Raw genomic sequence first — 20901 nt, forward strand, 5'->3', positions numbered from 1 at the left:
CTCTATTAAACATCTTGTTCAACCAGGAGAGCATAGGGTCTCATGCTGGAGTTTATTGCTTCAGTTTCTAACCTTTCATAAGTGCTTACTTGGCAGCCCTATCGAAAGTGGTATTTAATTCTCTGGAAGCATCTTAAAGGAACAGCACCAGACCTCCCACTTTTTTTTTTTTTTTCATTTAGGCTATAAACTATATTGGTTTTGTGCATTAGCCCCATGGGAGGAAAAAAAAAATCACATGCTAGTTTCCAGATGAAATGGCATTTAGTAAAGTGTACATTTAAGGTATTTTTCAGGGCTGGCTTTTAAAAAGTGCATGGGAAGGGTATTTCTTCATAACAGATGATAAAGAGTTATAATACATGTGTCTCTTCTCCTGAACCTCTCCCATAATGGTGTTTGGGAATTTTTTTTTTTTTTGAGAACCTCATTAGATATGAAAGAGAAAGTCTCTCAGTTGTGTCCAACTGTTTGCAACCCCATGGACTATACACAGTCCATGAAATTCTCCAGGCTAGAATACTGGAGTGGATAGCCTTTCCCTTCTCCAGGGGATCTTCCCAATCCAGGGATCGAACCCAGGTCTCCTGCATTGCAGGTGGATTCTTTACCAACTGAGCTATAGTGATAACTTATTAATGCTTCAGAGCATCATCACACTCTGCTTCGAGTTCTGTGTGATGACCACCCCTGCAGCAGAAACACAGACCCATGATGGGACTCAGACCATCAACTGGCAATTTGCACTTGATGACCTCTAGGTGACAAACAGGAGGTCACCTGCCACCAGAGCCAGAAGATGTGGGTGTTACCAAGTTGATTTCTAAACAAAGAGATGATGGCAGGTGTAGGTTCTATTAGGCAGCAGTAGAATGTATGGTGGGCTTCCCAGGTGGCACTAGTGGTAAAGAACCTGCCTGCCAATTCAGGAGACATAAGAAACACGGGTTTGATCCCTGGGTCAGGAAGATCCCCTGGAGGAGGGCATGGCAACCCGCTTCAGCATTCTTGCCTGGAGAATCCCATGGACAGAGGAGCCTGGCGGGCTGCAGTGGTGGTGATACTTTTTCCTGGGCACCATCTACATTTTAGTAACATTCTTCATATTCAAGTAACAATAACCAGCTTCTCCTTTGGTGGTGTTCCTGCCCATGCCATAAATTCTTTGTGATTTGGATGTCATCTTCACCGTACACCTCTGTTCTGTGCTGTGCTAAGTTGCTTCAGTCGTGTCCGACTCTTCGCGACCCCATGGAAACATGGGAAAAAGTATTACCACCACTCTTGAATTGCCTCTCCCGTTGAGTTTATGTTTTACATGTAGATAAATATGTGATCCATTTTGAGTTAATTTTTTGTATAAAGTGTGAGGTTGGAATCAAGGTGTTTTGTTTTTGCTTTTTTGTTTTTGCTTTGCATACAGACATTCAGTTATTCTAACACCATCTGTTTTGGGGCATATCAGTTTCCATAGTATTAATTTTTAAGTGGTTACTCTAGAGATTATAATACATATACTTAACTTCTCTTAGTGTACCTAGAATCAGTTTTTTTTTTTTTTTTTTACTATTTTGGTTGGGATGTGGCACATTTATTGACTTATATGTTTCTTACCCTCCTCTCTTGATGCTGTGTTTTTCTTACATATCGCATATGCTGTTGTTTAGTCGCTAAGTCATGCCTGACTCTTTTTCGAACCTATGGACTATAGCCCGCCAGGCTCCTCTGTCCATTGGATTTCCCAAGCAAGGATATTTCAGTGGGTTGCTATTTCCTTCTCCAGGGTATCCTCCTGACCCAGGGATCGAACCTGAGTTTCCTGCCTTGGCAGGTGGATTTTTTACCACTGAGCCAGCAGGGAAACCCCATATGTACATTGAAAACCAAATTAGACAATTTTGTAATTTGTTTGCTTTCAACCATTAAACATATTTGAAAGAACTCAGAGGAGTAGACTGGTCTATTGTGTTGTATTTCACCCTTATATTTACCATTTCTTTGCTCTCCATTTATTCTTGATGTTCCAACTTTCCTTCTGGTTTCATACTCCATTTGTCTGGCAATTCCTCTAGCAATCATTTCAGAGCAGTTCTGCTGGCAGAGAATTTACTTAGTTTCCTTAATATTTCATATTCATTTCTAAGGGATATTTTCATTGGAATTAGAATTCTGAATTGAATTTAGCACTTAGAAAATTGTGTGCCACCTCTTTCCTGGCTCCCTGGTTTTTGTTTGCTTGTTGAATGAGAAATCCACAGTTATTTGAATTGGTGCCTTCTTACAAAGAGAGCATTATTTGTCTAGCTGTTTTCAAAGTCCTCCCCCCAACCTAGGTTTTAGAATTTTGATTATATTTCTTTGGGTTTTAGGGTTTGCTGAACTTGTCGAATTTGTGTGTTTATATCTTTGGCCAAATGTGGAGCGTTTTAAGCCATTATTTCCTCAAATAATTTTTCTGTGGTGAACTTTATTCTAGAATTCTTTATCCTAGAATTGTCTTTATTCTAGAATCCTTTATTCTACAATTATCTTTATTCTAGAATCCTTTATCCTAGAATTATCTTTATTCTAGGATTCCAGTGACATGAATGTTATAATTTTTTTCTGTTGTTACACATACCTGGATTTCTTTCTCTTTTCTTTTCCTCACTTTGTTTAATTTGGATGCTTTTTACTGACATGTACTCAAATTCGCTGAGTTTTCTCCTGGTGTCTCCATTCTACATTTGAACTCTTTCCGTGATTTTAATTTTTTTTTTAAATTTACGTTATTGATCTTATAGTTCTAAAATTTCCAGTTGGTTCCTCTTTATGTCTTCTATTTTTTTTTTTTTTGCCAGTACTGTCCATTTTTTTTTCCCTTAATGTTAACCATGTTTTCCTTTGCTTGTTGGAGTATTTTTATAATAGCTGCTTAAAATGTGTATTTGATAATTCCAAATTACCATTTGTCTTTATTCTGGTCTGCTTCCCCCCTCCGTCTGCTACTGTTTAATTTTCTGAGATTTTAGGTATGTATTTTATTCAGATTTTGTAGCGACACTGAGAAAGGGAGACAGGGTAATATAGGCTTGCTCCGTCTTAGCTAGAACCAGAACCTCATTACCTGCTTCACTTTATGTGACTGTGAGAAAGAGGCGCGCAAAATGAAAGTTCCCATTGTAGCCGCTTCAGTGTACAGCATACGAGGATTAAATACATACACAGTATTGTGCGACCATTGCTATCTAGTTTCAGAACTTTCTCATCACTCCAAAAACAGAAACTCCATGCCCACGAAGTGCTCACTCAGCCCGCTTTGTTATTATTGTTGTTTTTCAGTCATTAAGTCAAGTCCGACTCTTTTGCGACTGCATGGCCTGTAGCCCTTCAGGCTCCTCTGTCTGTGGGATTTCCCAGGCAAGAATACTGGAGTGAGTTGCCATTTCCTCCTCCAAGGGATCTTCCTCACCCAGGGATCAAACTCACGTCTCCTGCATTGGCAGGTGGAGTCTTCACCACCACCTGGAAGCCCTATTACCCCTCTTTGCCCCCTTCCCCTGGCAACCACTAATCTGCCTTCTGTCTCTATGGATTTGTCCCACCTAACAGTTTGTGGAGATACAAGCTTTACTTATCATATGTACTTTGCACATAAACTATAACGTTACCTATTTCAAGTATATGACTCACCGTGAGTGTGTTTTGTATATTTAGACAGTTGTACCCATTTCCTGTTTATAATTTTTAAATTGTCTTTTTTTTTTTTTTTTAATTTTTCGGTGCACCATGCAGCATGTAGGATCTTAGTTCTCCGACCAGGGATTGAACACCGGCTCCCTGGGGTGGAAGCACAGGTTCCTAACCACTGGGCCACCAGAGAAGTCCTTCTTCCTTTTTAACATTTTGGAGTATTTCCTCCCAGTCCTTTCCTCTTGTCTTTCTTCTTTTTCTTTACCAGTCAATTTCACTGTGTTTTTAACACAAAACAAGGATCACTTTTATAGCTGCTTTTACTAAAGACTAAATTACACCTTTTAAGCATTTCCCATCTCTCTGTTTTTTAAAACAATCGTTCTAAATGCTGCCCATTTTGCCATCTTATCAATGTACTATGGGGCTTCCCTGGTGGCTCAGTGGGAAAGAATCTGCCTGCAGTGCAAGAGCTGCAGGAGACCTGGGTTCAATCCCTGGGTCAGGAAGATCCCCTGGAGGAGGGCATGGCAACCCACTCCAGTGCTCTTGCCTGGAGAATCCCATGACAGAGGAGCCTGGTGGCCTGCAGTCAGTATGGTCGCAAAGAGTTGGACACGACTGAGGCAACTGAGCCCTCGTGCACAGTAGTACTAAAATTTACTTTTAATGTTTCTATTATTACACATGGTAATATTTACAGCTTTTAAATAATGCTGCAGTTAATTGACACATAAATAAACATTTGTGTGTGACTCTCTTTTCTTAAGAGCTATTCTTAGAGGTGATACTTCTGGGTTAAAGGACACAGCAAAGCACTGATTTATAGATTCGGGGCTCTGGCATATCCTAAGTAATGATTCCTGTTTTTGTTTTAGAGAAAGTCAAAAAGAAACCTTCAATATAAAATATGTAAAATATACATCAAAAGTCATCTCCTAAACCTTCTTCTCCTTTAGTATGTTTCAAAAACTCGCGATATATTGTCAGATGCTAGGTATTAGGGGTTGCCTCATTGGTGAAAAGAAAAAAAAAAAGCACGCTAGAAATATACAAAATAAATTGTGAATGGGTACCCAAATTGCCTTTTGGTTTTGTTGTTGGAGTTGAAGGTGGAGTCGGCTAGTCACTCAGTCGTGTCTGACTCTTTGAGACCACATGGACTGCAGCCCGCCAAGCTCCTCTGTCCATGGAATTCTCTAGGCAAGAATACTGGGGTGGGTATCCATTCCCTCCTCCATGGGATCTTCCCAATGCAGGGATTGAACACAGGTCTCCCACATTGCAGGTGGATTCTTTACCATCTGAGCCAGCAGGGAAGCCCAGTCCCCATAGTGGGAGAGTGACCGCAGGTCCCAGGTTGCCTTGTCACCCCCATGTCACATCTGCTGACCCCAGGATAATCATTACTAATACCCCACACACTCCTTTAATGCCCATATATTTTTAATTTTTTTTAAATTGGAGGATAATTGCTTTCCAATGTTGTGTTAGTTTCTGCTGTCTAGCAGCATAAATCAGCCACATGTGTACATGTATCCCCTCCGTCTTGAGCCTCCCTCCCCTTCCTACCACCCACTCCACCTCTCTAGGTCATCACAGAGCACCAAGCTGAGCTCCCTGTGTTATACAGCAGCTTCCCACTAGCTATCTGTTTCACACCTGGTAGTCTATGGGGCCGCAGAGAGTCGGACACAACTGAAGCGACTTAGCAGCAGCCGCAGTGTATATATGTCAGTGCTACCCTCTCAATTTCTCCTACCCTCTCCTTCCCACTCTGTGAACGTATTTGCAGGGAAGGGATGGACTCACATTATACACATATACATATATGTTTTTTTCTGTCCGGTCAACAAATTATATGGTTATTCTAAAGACACATCCTTGCTTTTAAGAAGCACATTTTGGTAGGGCATGGCATAGTGAAAGTGAAGTCGCTCAGTTGTGTCCTGCTCTTTGCGACCCCATGGACTGTAGCCTACCAGGCACCTCTGTCCATGGGATTTTCCAGGCAATAGTACTGGAGTGGATTGCCGTTTCCTTCTCCAGGGGATCTTCCTGGCCCAGGGATCGAGCCCGGGTCTCCCGCATTGTAGACAGACACTTTTACCGTCTGAGCCCCCAGGGAAGTCCTAGGGCATGGCATAGGTATCACTAATCTTTTCCTTTTTTGAGCTTGTGGGAGATATCACAAGTTGATCAGAATTCCCTTCTCTGATATAAGCATTGACCTCAGAATTTCCCCCAACACAGTCCTCAGGGACATACTGCTATCTGATTAGAACTGGACCATAAAATGTAACCCACTTGCCAGGTGATAGGTGATACTGTGGGCCCTTAGCATCAGCCAAGATGCTGTGTGCTGACCAGTGCTTATCCCTGACCATCTTTTTTATGCTTTACTTTTCATTTTATATTGGCATATAGCCAACTAACAATGCTGTGGCAGTTTCAGGGAAACAGCAGAGGGCCTCAGCCATGTACATACACGTACATCCATTCTCCCCCAAACCCTCCTCTCACCCAGGCTGCCACACAGTATTGAGCAGAGCTCCCTGTTCTGTAGTAGGTCCTTGCTGGTTATCCATTTTAAATACAACAGAGTGTATGCGTCGATCCCAAACTCCCTAACTATCCTTTCCCCTCTGGCAACCATAAGTTCATTCTCTGAGTCTGTTAGTCTCTTTCTGTTTTGTAAATAAGCTCTTGTGTATCATTTATTTCTAGATTCCACCTATCAGGGATGTCATATATTTCTCCTTCTCTATCTGACTTGCCTTCACTCAGTGTGACAATCTCTAGGTCCATTCATCCTGCTGCAGATGACATTACTTCATTCTGTTTAATGGTTGAGTAAGTGGACCTTCCATGAAGAATGCCTGCACTTGTTGGGGCAAGAGGAAAAGCTTCACCCTGGTCAGATTCTACCTCCCACGCCCTCATTCACATCCCTCTCTTTATCCACCTTCAAGACTATAGCTCATTCTAGTTGTGTTTCTGGATGACACAATTGAAACTCCAAGAGAAGCGGAAGCTATTTGGACCTAAAGAAAACATTAAATGCATAATTAATTAATTCTGGGTCTACTTTGAACCAAGTGATTAGAAGTAATTTTCCATTTTCTTTCATGCTATTTTCAGGCAGAACCGTCTGATTTCCCCCCTCTTTTTCTTCTCTTTGTAGGTTTCAAGACAACAGATGAATTGTGAAAGAGAGCAGCTAAGGGTAGGTGTATCTGCTTGTAAAATTATTCCTGGGTCTCGTTTCTGTGTGATAAGCAAAAATTTCCCTGTCTCTCCCCAGACGCAGGATTCTAAATAACGGGCTTCATCTTAAGACTGGTTGAGTTGAAAATATTTATCCCGGCTAATTTAGTATTGATTGAGTTGGTAAATACAGTATATCTTCTTTTGAAGTGCCATTATAGTAGATATGGATTTTTTGATTTAGATTCAGCAATAAATACTTCTTTTCTGGAATTTGTTTGACATCATTGTACTCTTTTTATGGACGATACGAGGTCTAAGTAATAACAAAGGTCAAAAGAACGCCTTGCTGCCTCCTTAATGTGAACGCCAGGCTCTTTGCTGAGTGGCTCAAATGCTATGTGGCTGTTAACTGGGGTGGGCGAGCCGCTACTAAGTCAAGGACATTTTCTAGGAGAATTTGAGTCCTCCCTAGACCTTTTAGTTTTGGTGGCATGTGTGTGTCTAGGAGGAGACAGAACTTTAAAACTCAAATGCTATTTACCTTCCTAAAAATGAAACTCTCTCAGTGCTGAAGTACATTAGTTGTAAACGGTGTTGCCTCAATGACAGCAGAGAACAGTTTGCTTATCAGCGCAGCTCGGTGGCTTTGTTCTGCTGGAAGGTGTCATGGTTGAGATCCTTGATGGCCTGGGTATAGTATTTTAAGAAATGTCTGGATTGCCTCCCCCACCCCTCCATTTGTGTTTTTTAAAAAATGCATCATGTTTTGGATGGATGAATGTGAAGTCATGGCCTGTCTTTAATGTCACTGGTGGAAATTGGCAATTTTTACTGGACTGTGTGCTGTATAGTCATGTTTGTTATAAAAACTAAAGGAATCTGTTACTTTAAAAATCATAACAGTAAGGTTAGGGGTTAAGAAAGCCTTGTGCTCGAAGAGAGCTTACAGCCGCCTAGTTTACTGAAGCATTCACATGTTGTTTATACTCTGCCTTGTAACTTTCCAGAGCCTTTACATCCTGCCTGTCTCAAGATGACAATGATTTGCAGAGTTATTTCCATTTTACAATAGTTTTTGGCATCAGGTGTGTTAAATCCTTATGTAAAACAAACAACAAAATCCAGTTGCGTGGAACGGAGAGCTGGTGGGTTGAAGCTTTCTGCTTTTATGCATATTTATTGTATGTGGCGTCCCAGCACGGCCCTATGGATTAACCTCTCATCTCTCCCCACTTCACTCCTAAGTACCTGTGCCTGCATTAGCTGTGACTTCCTCATGAAACAGCCTTCAAGATGTTTTAAGCTTTCCTGAAGTCTCTTATTGCTTTTCCCTGCAGTCTGAATTACTGGTTCATCCTAGTAAATAATGTATTGCAACTTCAGATTTCTCTTCCTGTTTAGATGGGGACGATGTGGCCAGAACTAGGTCAGAGCTAGATAAAGAGGAATGTGTGCTTTTTTTTTTTTGGTCTCCAGGAGGCCTTGATAAATTCCTCAGAATTAAGAAAAAATTGAAATTTCTATGGCAAATGAGACTCCCCCGGCAAATTAAGGACGCAGGAGGTAATGAAGTACTTGTGTGCAGTTGGAGGGCTTTATTATTTTGCATTGATGGGGGCACTGTCATCAGGGGTGTGGTTGAGGAACAAGAATGGAGCAAACACACCCCCCCCCCACACACACACTCTGTTGAATACATTTCAAGCTGTGATTTGATATGAGAAGTCATGCAGTTAACTCTAACCTGGTGCTCCGATAGCCCTGTATAAGACCATCCCTGATACCATGGACTGGAGCTTTGTTGTTGCTGTTGTAGTCTGCTTTCGCATTTTAAAGTAATTTATGTTTTGAATCAATAGATACATTCCAATCGATGGGAAACACATTTATGGAGTCTGAAATTTAAATGATGCCCAAGGGAATGCAGTGAAAATTTCCCTTCCTATCTGAATCTTAGGCATCCAATTCCCTCCTGGGAGACACCCAACTGTTATTAGACTCTGTCTCATCTTTGACAGCTGTGTCTTGTCTATGGATATTTTCCCCATCTTCTCTTTTTCTGTTTTCCTTCTCCTCCTTTTTCTCCCTACCTGATCCTTCCTTTCCTTTTAGTCCTCTCTTGTGTTTATATTCTGACCTCCTATTACCTGAAAAGAAAACTTTCTTGAGGAAGGTGATTGCTTTTTTGTTAGGGAGACACACTTTTGGGGTGTTCCTGAAAAGAAATCTGGCTCTCATCTGAAATACCTGGCTGTTTTAATGAAATGCAGTATTTCTTTTTTTCCTTAGAAAAAGAGGCAGTGGGAGAAAAATAGATAGTGGTTTACTTACCAGCCTCATTGAAGGGTGTCTATCTGCCAGCCTCACTTCTTAAAACATGTTTTAAATACAGCAAACTGCATTTGTAGTCCAGGATTTTTGGACCACAGCCATGTTGCCAAGTTTATATCCCTTCATCAGCACATTCTGTTATGTTGTCAGATTTCAAGGAGGCAATTGGATGGTTATACAATGTACCCCTTTATCTTGGCCTCCTGGAACGGCAGATAATACAAAAAGATGCAGCTACTCAACCATGTTTTGTGCATGTAGACACCTGTAGATATTGGTACATCCAAAACCCCTCTTATTCTCCTTTTCTCACAAATCCTATTTCCCCCGCCCCCAAAAATGCATTCTGTGAGGTACTTATTCTAAAAGATATTATAAAATCTTAAAAACATTCTTTACTCAATTCATTATGTTAAAAAGAGTTAAACTTACTTTCTTTTAAGCTGCAGGACTTCTCAGAGCCTTTAATGAGCAAAAACAAAATACAGAGATGATGATAATACACGTTATTAAAATTAATTTATTTATTTAATTGGAGGAAAATTGCTTTACAATGTTGTGATGGTTTCTGCCGTACAGGAATGCAAATTAGCCATGATTATGCATGTATCACCTCCTCATGAGCTTCCCTCTCCTCTCTGTATGCAATGTTTTGCAAACTCATCTGATCACAGAACACTTGGGGATGCAGAATACACTCTGAGAAAGACTTGGAAAATTATTGCAGCTTTGTTTTTGTTTTTCCAGGTAGAATGTTACTGTCTGAAAGTTATAGCAAAGCTAAGCATTCTTTAAAACATAAAAATATCTGGTCACCTCCCAGTTTCAGCGTTTATTCAGTGGATTTGGGGGTAGGAGGCAGTGATCTAGAACCTTTGAGCCTCTCTTAGTCTTTCCTTTTTCCCAGAGGAAGAAGCAGCATCACATGTTGGACACAGCACTCTCATCAGGAGAGAAAGCTAAGAGGAGCTTTTTCTTTTGATTGTGATTGGAGGACAATCCCAGAAACCTTCTAGGCAGATGTTCTTTTTCATCTCATTGGCCAATCACCATGCCAATCAGTGCCAGAGCGACTTGGGAGGTCAGTGATTGGCCACAGCGGCCATGATTTCTGCTCCCTCCCACCGCCCCCCGGGGACAGGCACATCGTCACCGGAAGATGATAAAATTGGCTTAAACAGGAAGAAGAGGAGCATGTTGGTTGATGGAGTTTCCCACTAGCGTCGTCCATGAAAGGAATCCCCATGAGTCCTCTCTGTTACTTGTGTTGCTGGTTTCCTGTCAACACCTTTAACCCTGCTCTTAGGACTCCGGGAACCACACTTATAGCCTCAGCTATGCCCAAACTCTGGGTCGTGAAATCTGAAACAGATGCTTCTCTGCCAGTCTCAGGGATCGCATCTCCCCATCCTAACCGCCTTTTCTACCCAACTTGGCACTCTCTTTGTATTTCAGCTTATGTTCCTTGGAACCATCCTGGATCCTGTCTTTGCTGATTTTCCCTCATCATCGGGTATAGGCAGCAGACCAAAGACCTCACTCCAGGACCTAGCTCAGCCCCAGACATATCATCCATGAGTTCCTGGCCTCTGCTCTTCCCAAGAGAAGGCCTCCAGCCAGTCATTCTGAACGATGACTCACCCTTCTCGGAAGGCTATTGGAATTACTCTCGTTGCCAGTGAGCAAACAACAGAACAGAAAACCTGTTCATTCCTCCATCCTAAATTTTGTCAATCTAGAGTAGGCTAAGCCTTCTTTTACTTTATCTTTTCAGACTGTTGCTGGATCCCTTTGGGGTGATAGCTCACAGGGGCTCATCTCGAAATCTGTGCATTGAAAGTTCTCTTGACACTGTGGGCTGCAATTACTCAGGTTTGCTGCCAACTGATGTTCAACAATGCCAGTTGGACAGTTATCATAACCCACCCATCAATATTTACCTCTCCAGCACCTGAAACCAACAAAGTGAGTGAAAGTTGCTCAGTCGTTCAACCCCATGGACTATACAGTCTATGGAATTCTCCAGGACAGAATACTGGAGTGGATAGCCTTTCCCTTCTCCAGGAGATCTTCCCAACCCAGGGATCAAAACCAGGTCTCCTGCATTGCAGACGGATTCTTTACCAGCTGAACCACAAGGGAAGCCCCCCCAAAGGGAAGCCAACAAAGAAACAAACAACTAAGAGAGAAATTGTATGATTTTAGTACATTATTGTCACTCTCATCCATCTCCCAGTGGGAAAGATTGTATGGTCATAGAATCCAAAAATCATTTTTATTTGCATTCATATAAAATACTTGGTTACAAAGGGATCTTTTGTGTTGTGGCTCTCAGCTGGTGGGTTTGGATGAGCGACTATTGAAGTTTGGTCAAGTCACTACCAAGCAGGTGAAGGTTTGGTTCCCAGGTGGATCAGAATCATCTGTGGACTTAAATTTTACCTGTAACATGGCAGATGAATATCACGGGAGGCAGCATAGTTTGAGTGGTTAGGAGCGCTGGTGACGGTCTTAGGTTCCTGTCTATGCTTGAGTTTCTCTACGTGCAAAATAGGGAGACTTTCTCAAAGGATTGTTGATTGAATTAAATGACTTTCATAAAGCTCTTCCCCAAAAAAGTATATACTCATCATCAATGATGTTCTGAATTGTTGATCTTACAGTCTTCCAACTGGTCCTCTCATCCCTCTTCCCACTAGGAAGGTGTGAGTGTGGTTAGTTGCTCAGTCATGTTCTACTCTTTGCGACCCCATGTAGCCCACCAAGGTCTTTTGTCTATGGGATTTTTCAGGGACAAATACTGGAGTGGGTTGCCATTTCCTTCCCCAGGAGATCTTCCTGACCCAGGTATTGAACCTGAGTCTCCTGTATCTCCTGCATTGCAGTCGAATTCCTTACCCTCTGAGCCATCAAGGAAGCCCTCCCACCTGGATTAGCAGGCCAGAAAGTGTGTTCAGAGTCTGTCTGTCCCCACACTACCCCCAAACTAAAAAAAAATAATAATTCAGAGAATGGGTTCTGTACCTGATGGCATGGTAATGTCTTCAGAAGAAAACCACCCCTCACTTAGTTAGCAGATGATAGAAACTGGCTTGGGCCAGCCTAAGCAGAAAAGGCAAGCAATCAGGCCTCACAAGGAACAGAGCTTAGAAGCTGAAAGCTATCAGGATTCAGGCAGCTTTTTCCTACCTCTTCTGTTTGGTTATCATGTGGGTCCACTCTTTTGCTTTGCGTTTTGAAAACTCTTCACCTTCTTTAGGCACATGGCACTTTCCAGCCTCTATGATTTATGCAGCATTTGTTCCTACAGGTACAGGGATGGAGTGTTCATGAATCCTGATTATAGATTTCCTGGAAAAGGAATCTGGTTGGCCCAACCTTCGGTCAGTTCCTCACTCTGGTCCAATCAGCTGTGTTAAAGGGACAGTATAAATAAAGCTAGTTGCCCAGGGTCACCTATTGAGGGATGACTGAATAATCTGAGAAAGAAGATCATTGCCAGCGAGTAAATATCCTCAAGGATGTTTGCAATACTTTCCATTCTTGGAGGCCAGAGCTGAGCAAAATAAGTATGCCACAGTAGCATACCACTGGGAAATAAGTACGAGACACCTGCTTAAGGGTTCCCAGGTGGTTCGGTGGTAAAGAATCTGCCTGCCACTGCAAGTTCCATCCTTGGGTCAGGATGATCCCTTGGAGAAGGAAATGGCAACTCACTCCAGTATTCTTGCCTGGAGAATCCCATGGACAGAGGAGCCTGGCAGGCTACAGTCCATGGGGCCTCAAGAGTCAGACATGACCTAGCGACTAAACAATATCCCACTCATAGCTCAGTGTTTCCCAAAGTGTGAGACACTTACCCTGCATGATCCAGCCTCCAGGTGGTGAACTTCAAGTCAAAAGGAAATGATGAATCACTTAGGAAGTTACTCCCTTTTCAATTCTCTCTCGATCCTCTTTATGTCAGTGAGAAACCCTGTTTAAATGAGGAATCTTAAACAAGTCTCTACCAATTTCTAAGCTCTTTTTTTTTTTTTTTAAACAGAAACAGAGCATGCCTCGGGCTTAAATCCTGCAGCAGCCAAGGCATCTATCCAGACTTTAAAAACGCTGTTTGCAAAATATCATAGTTAAGAACAAGGGGCCTGGAGCTAGGCCTACTGAGATAAAAATCTAGACTCTGCGATTTAGTACTTAAGCATGTTACTTAAATCTTCTCTTCCTCCAATTCCTCCTCTTTTAATCGAGATTATAGCTGCACGCATTTAATAAGTTGTGTGTCTGTGCGTGCCAGCAAACAAAGATTAAAATAATTAATGCACATTGGTGCATTAGTGTCTTAGAACAGTGTCTTTAAAGGTTGGTAATAATTATTAGGTATTAATTTTTTTCTATTAACTTACATTCATGACTATAGATACGGTTTTCTGTTGAAGCGTCAACACAAAATTTCTTCAGCAAGTACATCCATTTAGGTTAAAAATGAGTTGTTTTAAAGATAAATATTAACTACATAATGTTACAGATTGCCTGCAGTTATGACAAAAATCATGACACTGGAATGCAAATGACGGAAGTTTTAGAAACACTAAAATGATAGTGCCAGCCTTGTGAAAGATGTTGTTGAGCAGATCTGCCTTATCAATATTTAATTTGCCAGTTAGAAGCAAGTTTCTCATTTCTGCTCGATGCAAGAGTGATGTGGATTGCAGAATGCAAATGGCTAATGATCCTCTTGGCTTAAACCCATTGCCTTCATCCGGGCATCAGAAAATGAAACTTTCCCAACCTCCTGCGAAGTACACTGTCAACAGCAAAGCCATTGTTCCCTGCCTCTCTGCCTCCCACCCTCCAAAAGGCCACCCCATCCTCGATGAGTCTTAGGAGAGCAGGGAAAGAAACGCCAGCTCCCTACTCCTTGAAATGACCTCACAAGATTCATGGTTTGGGGATTATAGGTTTAGAATGACACATTCTAAGTAAGAGTGCCTGCTTCCCTTTAGCTATTTATTCAAGAAGTTTCTTTGTTTTTTCAGGGGTGTATAGATACAAGAAAGGGCATGCATGCAAACCAGCATAGTCAGCTCTGTTTTGTGTGTTTTTTTTTTTTTTTTTTTTTTATAATTTTACTTACTTGTTTTTGCCTGTGCTGCTCTTCATTGCTGCGGGCTTTTCTTTTATTGTGGCAAGCAGAGGGTTACTCTTTGGTTAAAGTGCCCAGGCTTCTCATTGCATTCTCTTACATTCATGACTGTAGATATGGTTTTCTTTTGCAGACGCAGCACGAAGTATCCTTGGCAAGTCCATCTATTTAGGTTAAGAATGAGTTGCTTTAAAAATAAATATTAACTACATTAATGTTAATATTGCAGAATCTAGGTCGTGCAGCCTTCAGCAGTTGCGGCTCTGGGGTCTAGAGCCCGGACTCAGTAGTTGTGGTACAAGGGCTTAGTTGCTTCTTGGCCTGTGGGATCTTCCTGGATCAGGGGTCCAACCCATGTCTCCTGCATTGGCAGGCGGGTTCTTTACCACTGAGCCACCCGGGAAGGCCAAGAAGTGTTTTTGGATCATGTACCATACGCCCATCACTGTGCCAAGTGTTGGAGACAGAAGGGTATAGGAAAACCTACGTGGCTCCCATTCTCCTCAACCTTACAGGTTAGTGGAGAAGATGAGCATTGTTAAAAGACCAGCACAAAATGGTACAGGGGGAAATGATAATTTCCTGAAATGAGAGATGCTGTATAAAAGGACCCGGATGGAAAAACATATCTAATTGGCCTCCACTTATCAAACCAGCCATTCTATCCCTTTATAAAACATATTGACAGATGTCTGTGCAGCCTGTGAACTGACTGTTTTGTGCAACCTCACCTTTCTCTTCACCCGTTGAGGTGTCTGCTTGCCAAGAGTTAGTTGTATTTATTCCCAGACCTGCTTCTGCCAGCTGCACTTGTTATTGTAATTACATTATTTAGTGGAATATTATGTAAACTGATGAAAAATGAGTGCAATAAGAAAAAGAGCTGTTTCTCTGAAAACTAAGTTAATGCTTTGGAAACATTCTATGAAAGCAAGCCTCAAACATTATTTGGATTAGCTGTAAGAGGATGGTAACATGTTAGCAGAAAAAGAACCCTCAGAAATCTGGAAAGATTCTGCACTCAGAATTTTTCAAATGCATCTTAGAATTCTTGCTTAACATTAAACAAAGCCAGAACTGATAGTATAGATCAGAGCTTGGCAAACTTTTGCTGTAAAGGGCCAGATAATGAGTCTTTTAGGCTTCACAGCCATACAGTTTCCACTGCTATTATTCAAAATTGTCTTTGTAGCACTTAAACAGCCATAGACAAAATGAATGAGCAAGGCTTTGCTCCAATAAAACTTTATTTACAAGAACAAGGGTTGGGTCAGTTTTGGCCCCCAAGCCACGGTTGGCTGACTTCCACTGGAGACTGAGAAATATGGATGAGGTTTGTGTGGGAAAGATGATGAGGAATTCCACTCGACACTCAAAGGCCTTGGACTCAACATCAAAGATAAATAAATTAATGCACATTAATATATTTTAGATTAAAGCAAAAAATTTAAGAAGCCTCTGTATCTCTTTAAAGTGATTCCTTCTTTTCAAAGGCTTCTAATGAACTACCTTCTCCCATTCCCAAATGAGATGCCTTCTAGAGAGCTGATACAGGGCCTTGAAACACAAAATAAAATTATGCTTATTTTTATGTGCTAACCCATTAGTCTAGAACAGAGGGAAAAGTTTAACCTCTTTCTCAGGATCCCCCAGCAAGTAATTTCTGGAACTCCACATCAAGAGTGACATTGTCCACATATGTATCACAGGGCTTGTCCAATGCAAGCTGATGTTCAGCTGCTCCAGAATATTGTCTTTTCTTAACAAGTATCTGGTAACTTGCCTGTCTAGATCATTCTGTCTTCAGAACCACTTCTCTGGAGGCATGAACATTATCGTCTGTGTTAACATCCCCAAAACTCTGTTAAAGTCAGGCTTTGGAGATTGGCAAAGCGACTGATCAGCAACAAATCTTTGCCAAATACTCAAGAGGTGACCAAAATCCAGTGTCCTTGACTTAGATGACTCACCATCATTGTCCCTACTTGGTTCTTTGCTTCCATGTATATTCAGGTGTGTACACACAAGGAAAAAAAGAAAAAAGATGGATGCTTGCTTTAATCTTGTAAAACTAATGGTCCCATCTTAGAGATTTTTCCCAACCAAAAGGAGTTTGTTGTGTTCAGTCCTGAAGTGTGTCCAACTCTCTGTGACTCCATGGACTGCAACACACCAAGCTTCCCTGTCCTTCACCATCTCCCGGAATCTGCTCAAACTCATGTCTGTGGAGTCAGTGATGCCATCCAACCACCTGCCATCCCCTTCTCCTCCTGCCTTCAATCTTTCCCAGCATCAGGGTCTTTCCAATGAGTTGGCTCCTTGCTTCAGGTGGCCAAAGTATTGGAGGTTCAGCTTCAGCAAAGTAATTAGCTCTCTACTTGTAGAACTGACTATAATTCAGACCACCAGAAAAATCTCCAAGGGCAGCTTCCCTACTAAAATAAGAAATTCATAAATACATTCAAATTAAAAAAAAATGTTGTCTTCATTTTTGCACACTCCTCCTTCCAGATCTCATGGGTTCCCCAATATTCAAAAAGATCAATAACAGATGAACTGGAAGGATAATGGATCAAGAAACCAGCTGACTAGTTATAGACACTAGTTTTCCCAGCTTCATAGTAAGGCACGGTTACACAGAGAGATGTACAGGTAGCCACCTCCCTACATCTTAGATGCTGAATCCTGGCACTCACAGGTGTGATAATACATCTGTCCTCCTTTGCATCTCCTCAGGCATTTCATCGCTTCCTCTGGGGAAGACTCCAGAGTTATTACATTTAGCACATTTGGCCTAATATTTATTTTCCTTTTCCTTTGCTTTCATTTTAGCCTAGTTTCCCAAGTCAGCAGCCCCACCTTTCCAGGGCACATTTGTCCTATTTCTTGTTTTATCATTAAATCGGTATCAAACAGCTTCCAACAAAACTGCTAATAATGCTGACGTTTCAATTTGTCATCAGCATTCCTCATTTCTATGACTGATGCCTCAGTGAAGACTTACCCTCCTGCAGTGTACTTCTGAGATCTAAATACCATTCCAGGAAAAAAAAAAAAAAACTTGATAGGGAACAGGGAGAATGGGGCAGGAATCAGATAAATAAGTATGTGTACTTTCCTCTACTTGCGTGAAGAAAGAGGCAAGTTTTCATCAGACAACAAGTCCTCCTCTACTCCGTCATGAGAGCATCATAAGCTCATCATTAGCTCTCTCTTTAGAGATCCCTTACTCAGGCTGTGCTGTTTGCAAGCCCATAGCAGGTGTAGTGGACACATGCTGGTTTATTGTTGGTGTCCAGCAAGCATCCCTACTCTCAGGGAACAGCATCCTGTGTGCGCTCGGGGTTAATTCTCTTCCCTCACATGTTCATTCATTGTGATTGTTTAGTCACTCAGTCATGTCTGACTCTTTGTGACCCCTGTGGATTGTAACCCGTCAAAGTCCTCTGTCCATGGGATTTCCCAGGCAAGAATACTGAGGTGGGTTGCCATTTCCTTCTCGAGGGAATCTTCCTGACTCAGGGATCAAATCCTCCTCTCCTGCTTGACAGGTGAATTCCTTACCACTGAGCCACTTGGGAAGCCCCATGTTCATTCTTACAGAGGCAATAAATAAGCCACATGATATGGATATGGCCCAGGCAGCCAATGGGATTCCCTCTACTGAGATGTTGATGGGGGTCCTAGTTCATTCAGGCTCTTATAACAAAATACCATACTGGGTGACTTATCAACAACAGAAATGTATTTCTCACTGTTCTGCAGGCTGGAAGTTTGAGGTCAGGGTGCCAGGATGTTTTGTGAGAAGCTGATTTCTCATTATAGCCTGACATAGTGGAAGGGGCAGGGTATCTCTCTGGGGTCTTTTTATAATGTGGCCACTAATCGCATTTGTGGGGCCCCCACCCTCATGACCTAATCACCCCCCAAAGGTCCCACTTCCAACAACTATCACATTGGGCATTAGGATTTGAGTATATGAAATTTAGGAGGACACTCTCACTGAAGGACTTCCCTCGTGGCTCAGATGGTAAAAAATCTGTCTGAAATGTGGGAGACCAAGGTTTGGTCCCTGGGTCAGGAACATCCCCTAGAGAAGGGAATAACTTTCCTGGTGGCTCAGCTGGTAAAGAATCTGCCTGCAATGTGGGAGACCTGAGTTCGATCCTTGGGTTGGGAAGATCCCCTGGAGAAGGGAGTGGCTACCCACTCCAGTATTCTGGCCTGGAGAATTCCATGGACTGAATAGTCCATGTGGTCACAAAGAGTCAGACATGACTGAGTGACTTTCACTTTCTTTCCAGTATTCTTGCCTAGAGAATTCTGTGGACAGAAGAGCCTGGTGGGCTACAGTCCATGGGGTTGCAAAAAGTTGAACACAACTGAGCAACTAAAAATCAATACATGAAAGAAGAAGAAGAAAAAAAAAGCTCACTAAAACTGTGGCAGATGTGGATGGCAGTGATACACAACAGAGGAGAAAAAACTTACAACAACAAGCTGGAGTTGATTCATTTCAGGGGTGACATCCTGGTAAGACTGAGTGAGGAATCCCCTTCCTAAAGTTAGCCTTGCAGATCTACCCTGCTTACTCTTTTTGTACTTAAGCTTGGTTATCCAGCTCTCCCTGGAGTTATTGCATACCCTTCCAGTGATCTCTTTTTCTGCTGAAGTTAGTCAGAATTCATTCCTTTGGCCTGTGATCAAAGAACCTTTAGTGATACACGGGGGACATATGCTAAACTTGGGAGAATTGCAGAGCCAAGAGCTTGGTTAAAGGTTTGCTAAAAGCCAAGTCTTGTATCATTTTCCAAAATGCTTCCCTGATGGCTGTGTGGATCAGCACTACCTTTTGGCATTGATGGACCTTGGATTGATAGACCAAGGGAAGGCAGCTATCAGTTTCCATCCACAGAGGACATAGGGCCAGATGTTTTACCTACATTTGTTTATTTCATTGAGTTGCTGTGAGCCTGAGAGGCATGCCAGAGCTTATTCCTTTTTTGAACAAGTAAGATATTCTCTTTCAGCCTCAAGGAATCACCCAGATCCCTGCAGATAGAGGAGAGCTGATACAAGAACATCACGTGCTTCTCAGTGTGTGTGCATGCTCAGTTGCTTAGCTGTGTTAAACTCTTTGTGGCCCTATGGACTGTAGCCCACCAGGCTCTTCTGTCCATGGGGTTTCCCAGGCAAGAATACTGGAGTGGGTTGCCACTTCCTTTTGGGCAAAGGAATCTTCCTGACCCGGCAATCAAACCCACGTCTCCTGCATTGGCAGGTGGATTCTTTACCACTGAGCCGCTTGGGAAGCCCAGTGCTTCTCACCATACACCCCAGAGGCCACTTAGAGTATTAATGAAAACTACCTTTTTTTTTTTCCTTTTTTTTGTCAAACTTGGTAAAACATTCTGATGCCCTAATCTCACCCTGGTGAAGGTGAAGTCGCTCGGTCGTGTCCAACTCTTTGCGACCCCGTGGACTGTAGCCTAACAGGCTCCTCCGTCCATGGGATTCTCCAGGCAAGAATACTGGCGTGGGTTGCCATTTCCTTCTCCAGGGGATCTTCCTGACCCAGGGATTGAACCCAGGTCTCCCGTGTTGGAGGCAGACGCTTTAACCTCTAAGCTATCAGGGAAGCCTCACCCTAGAGATAATAAATTATCATATTATTATGGGCTGAATCATGTCCAATCAAATTCATATGTTGAAATTCTAACCCCCACCCCATACAACAGAATGTGACAGTATTTAGAGATGGGTCTTTAAAGAGGTAATTGAGTTAAAATGAGTTCATATGGGTGGGCTCTACTCCAATAGGACTGGTGTCTTTATAAGAAGAAGAGATGAGAACACAGACACACACAGGGAGAACATGGCCATCTTCAAGAAGTATAGGCCTCAGAAGAAACCAACTTGCCTGACACCTTGATCTCAGACTCTTGACCTCCAGAGCTGTGAAAAAATAAATTTCTAGTGTTTAAGCCACCTAGGCTGCAGCACTGTGTTCTGGTTTGTTGTTCGTTGATCAGTCCCTAAGTCATGTCTCTTTGTGAGCCCATGGGCTGCAGCAGGTCAGCTTTCTCTGTCCTCCACTGTCTCCTGGAGTTCATTCAAACTCATGTCCATTGCGTCGGTGATGCCATCCGACCATCTCATCCTCTGTCGTCCCCTTCTCGTCCTGCCTTCAGTCCTCCCCAGCATCAGGATCTTTTCCAGTGAGTCACTCTTCACATCAGGTGGCCAAAGTATTGGAGCTTCAGCTTCAGCATCAATCCTTCCAATGGATATTCAGCACTGATTTCCTTTAAGATTGACTGGTTTGATCTCCTGCAGTCCAAGGGACTCTCAAGAGTTCTCTAGCACCACAGTTTGAAAGCAGCAATTCTTCAGCACTCAGCCTTCTTTACTGTCTAAATTTCACAGTGTATGTGTTACGGTACCCTTGGAAGATTCATGCATGTCCTGTGAGTCTCCAAGACATTACTACTAAACAAAGGCAAGATGGTGTAGTTGATTTTGATGTGTTTTGGTACCTTTGGTTT

The 20901-nt window shown here is 42.3% G+C and overlaps 1 protein-coding gene across 12 annotated transcripts in view; it reads left to right on the forward strand.

Annotated features, from left to right (window-relative positions):
- Positions 1–20901, forward strand: part of RBFOX1 (RNA binding fox-1 homolog 1) — a 1681944-nt gene that overhangs the window by 964349 nt on the left and 696694 nt on the right. For all 12 annotated transcript variants that reach the window (XM_040256528.1, XM_040256446.1, XM_040256394.1 and 9 more), the window contains one exon: positions 6857–6898. In XM_040256528.1, coding sequence (XP_040112462.1) covers positions 6872–6898 — 27 coding nt within the window. In that variant the 5' untranslated portion in view covers positions 6857–6871. The remainder of the gene's footprint in view (positions 1–6856; positions 6899–20901) is intronic.

Source organism: Oryx dammah, unplaced genomic scaffold, assembly GCF_014754425.2.
Source record: "Oryx dammah isolate SB20612 unplaced genomic scaffold, SCBI_Odam_1.1 HiC_scaffold_2, whole genome shotgun sequence".
Classification (NCBI taxonomy): Eukaryota; Metazoa; Chordata; class Mammalia; order Artiodactyla; family Bovidae; genus Oryx; species Oryx dammah.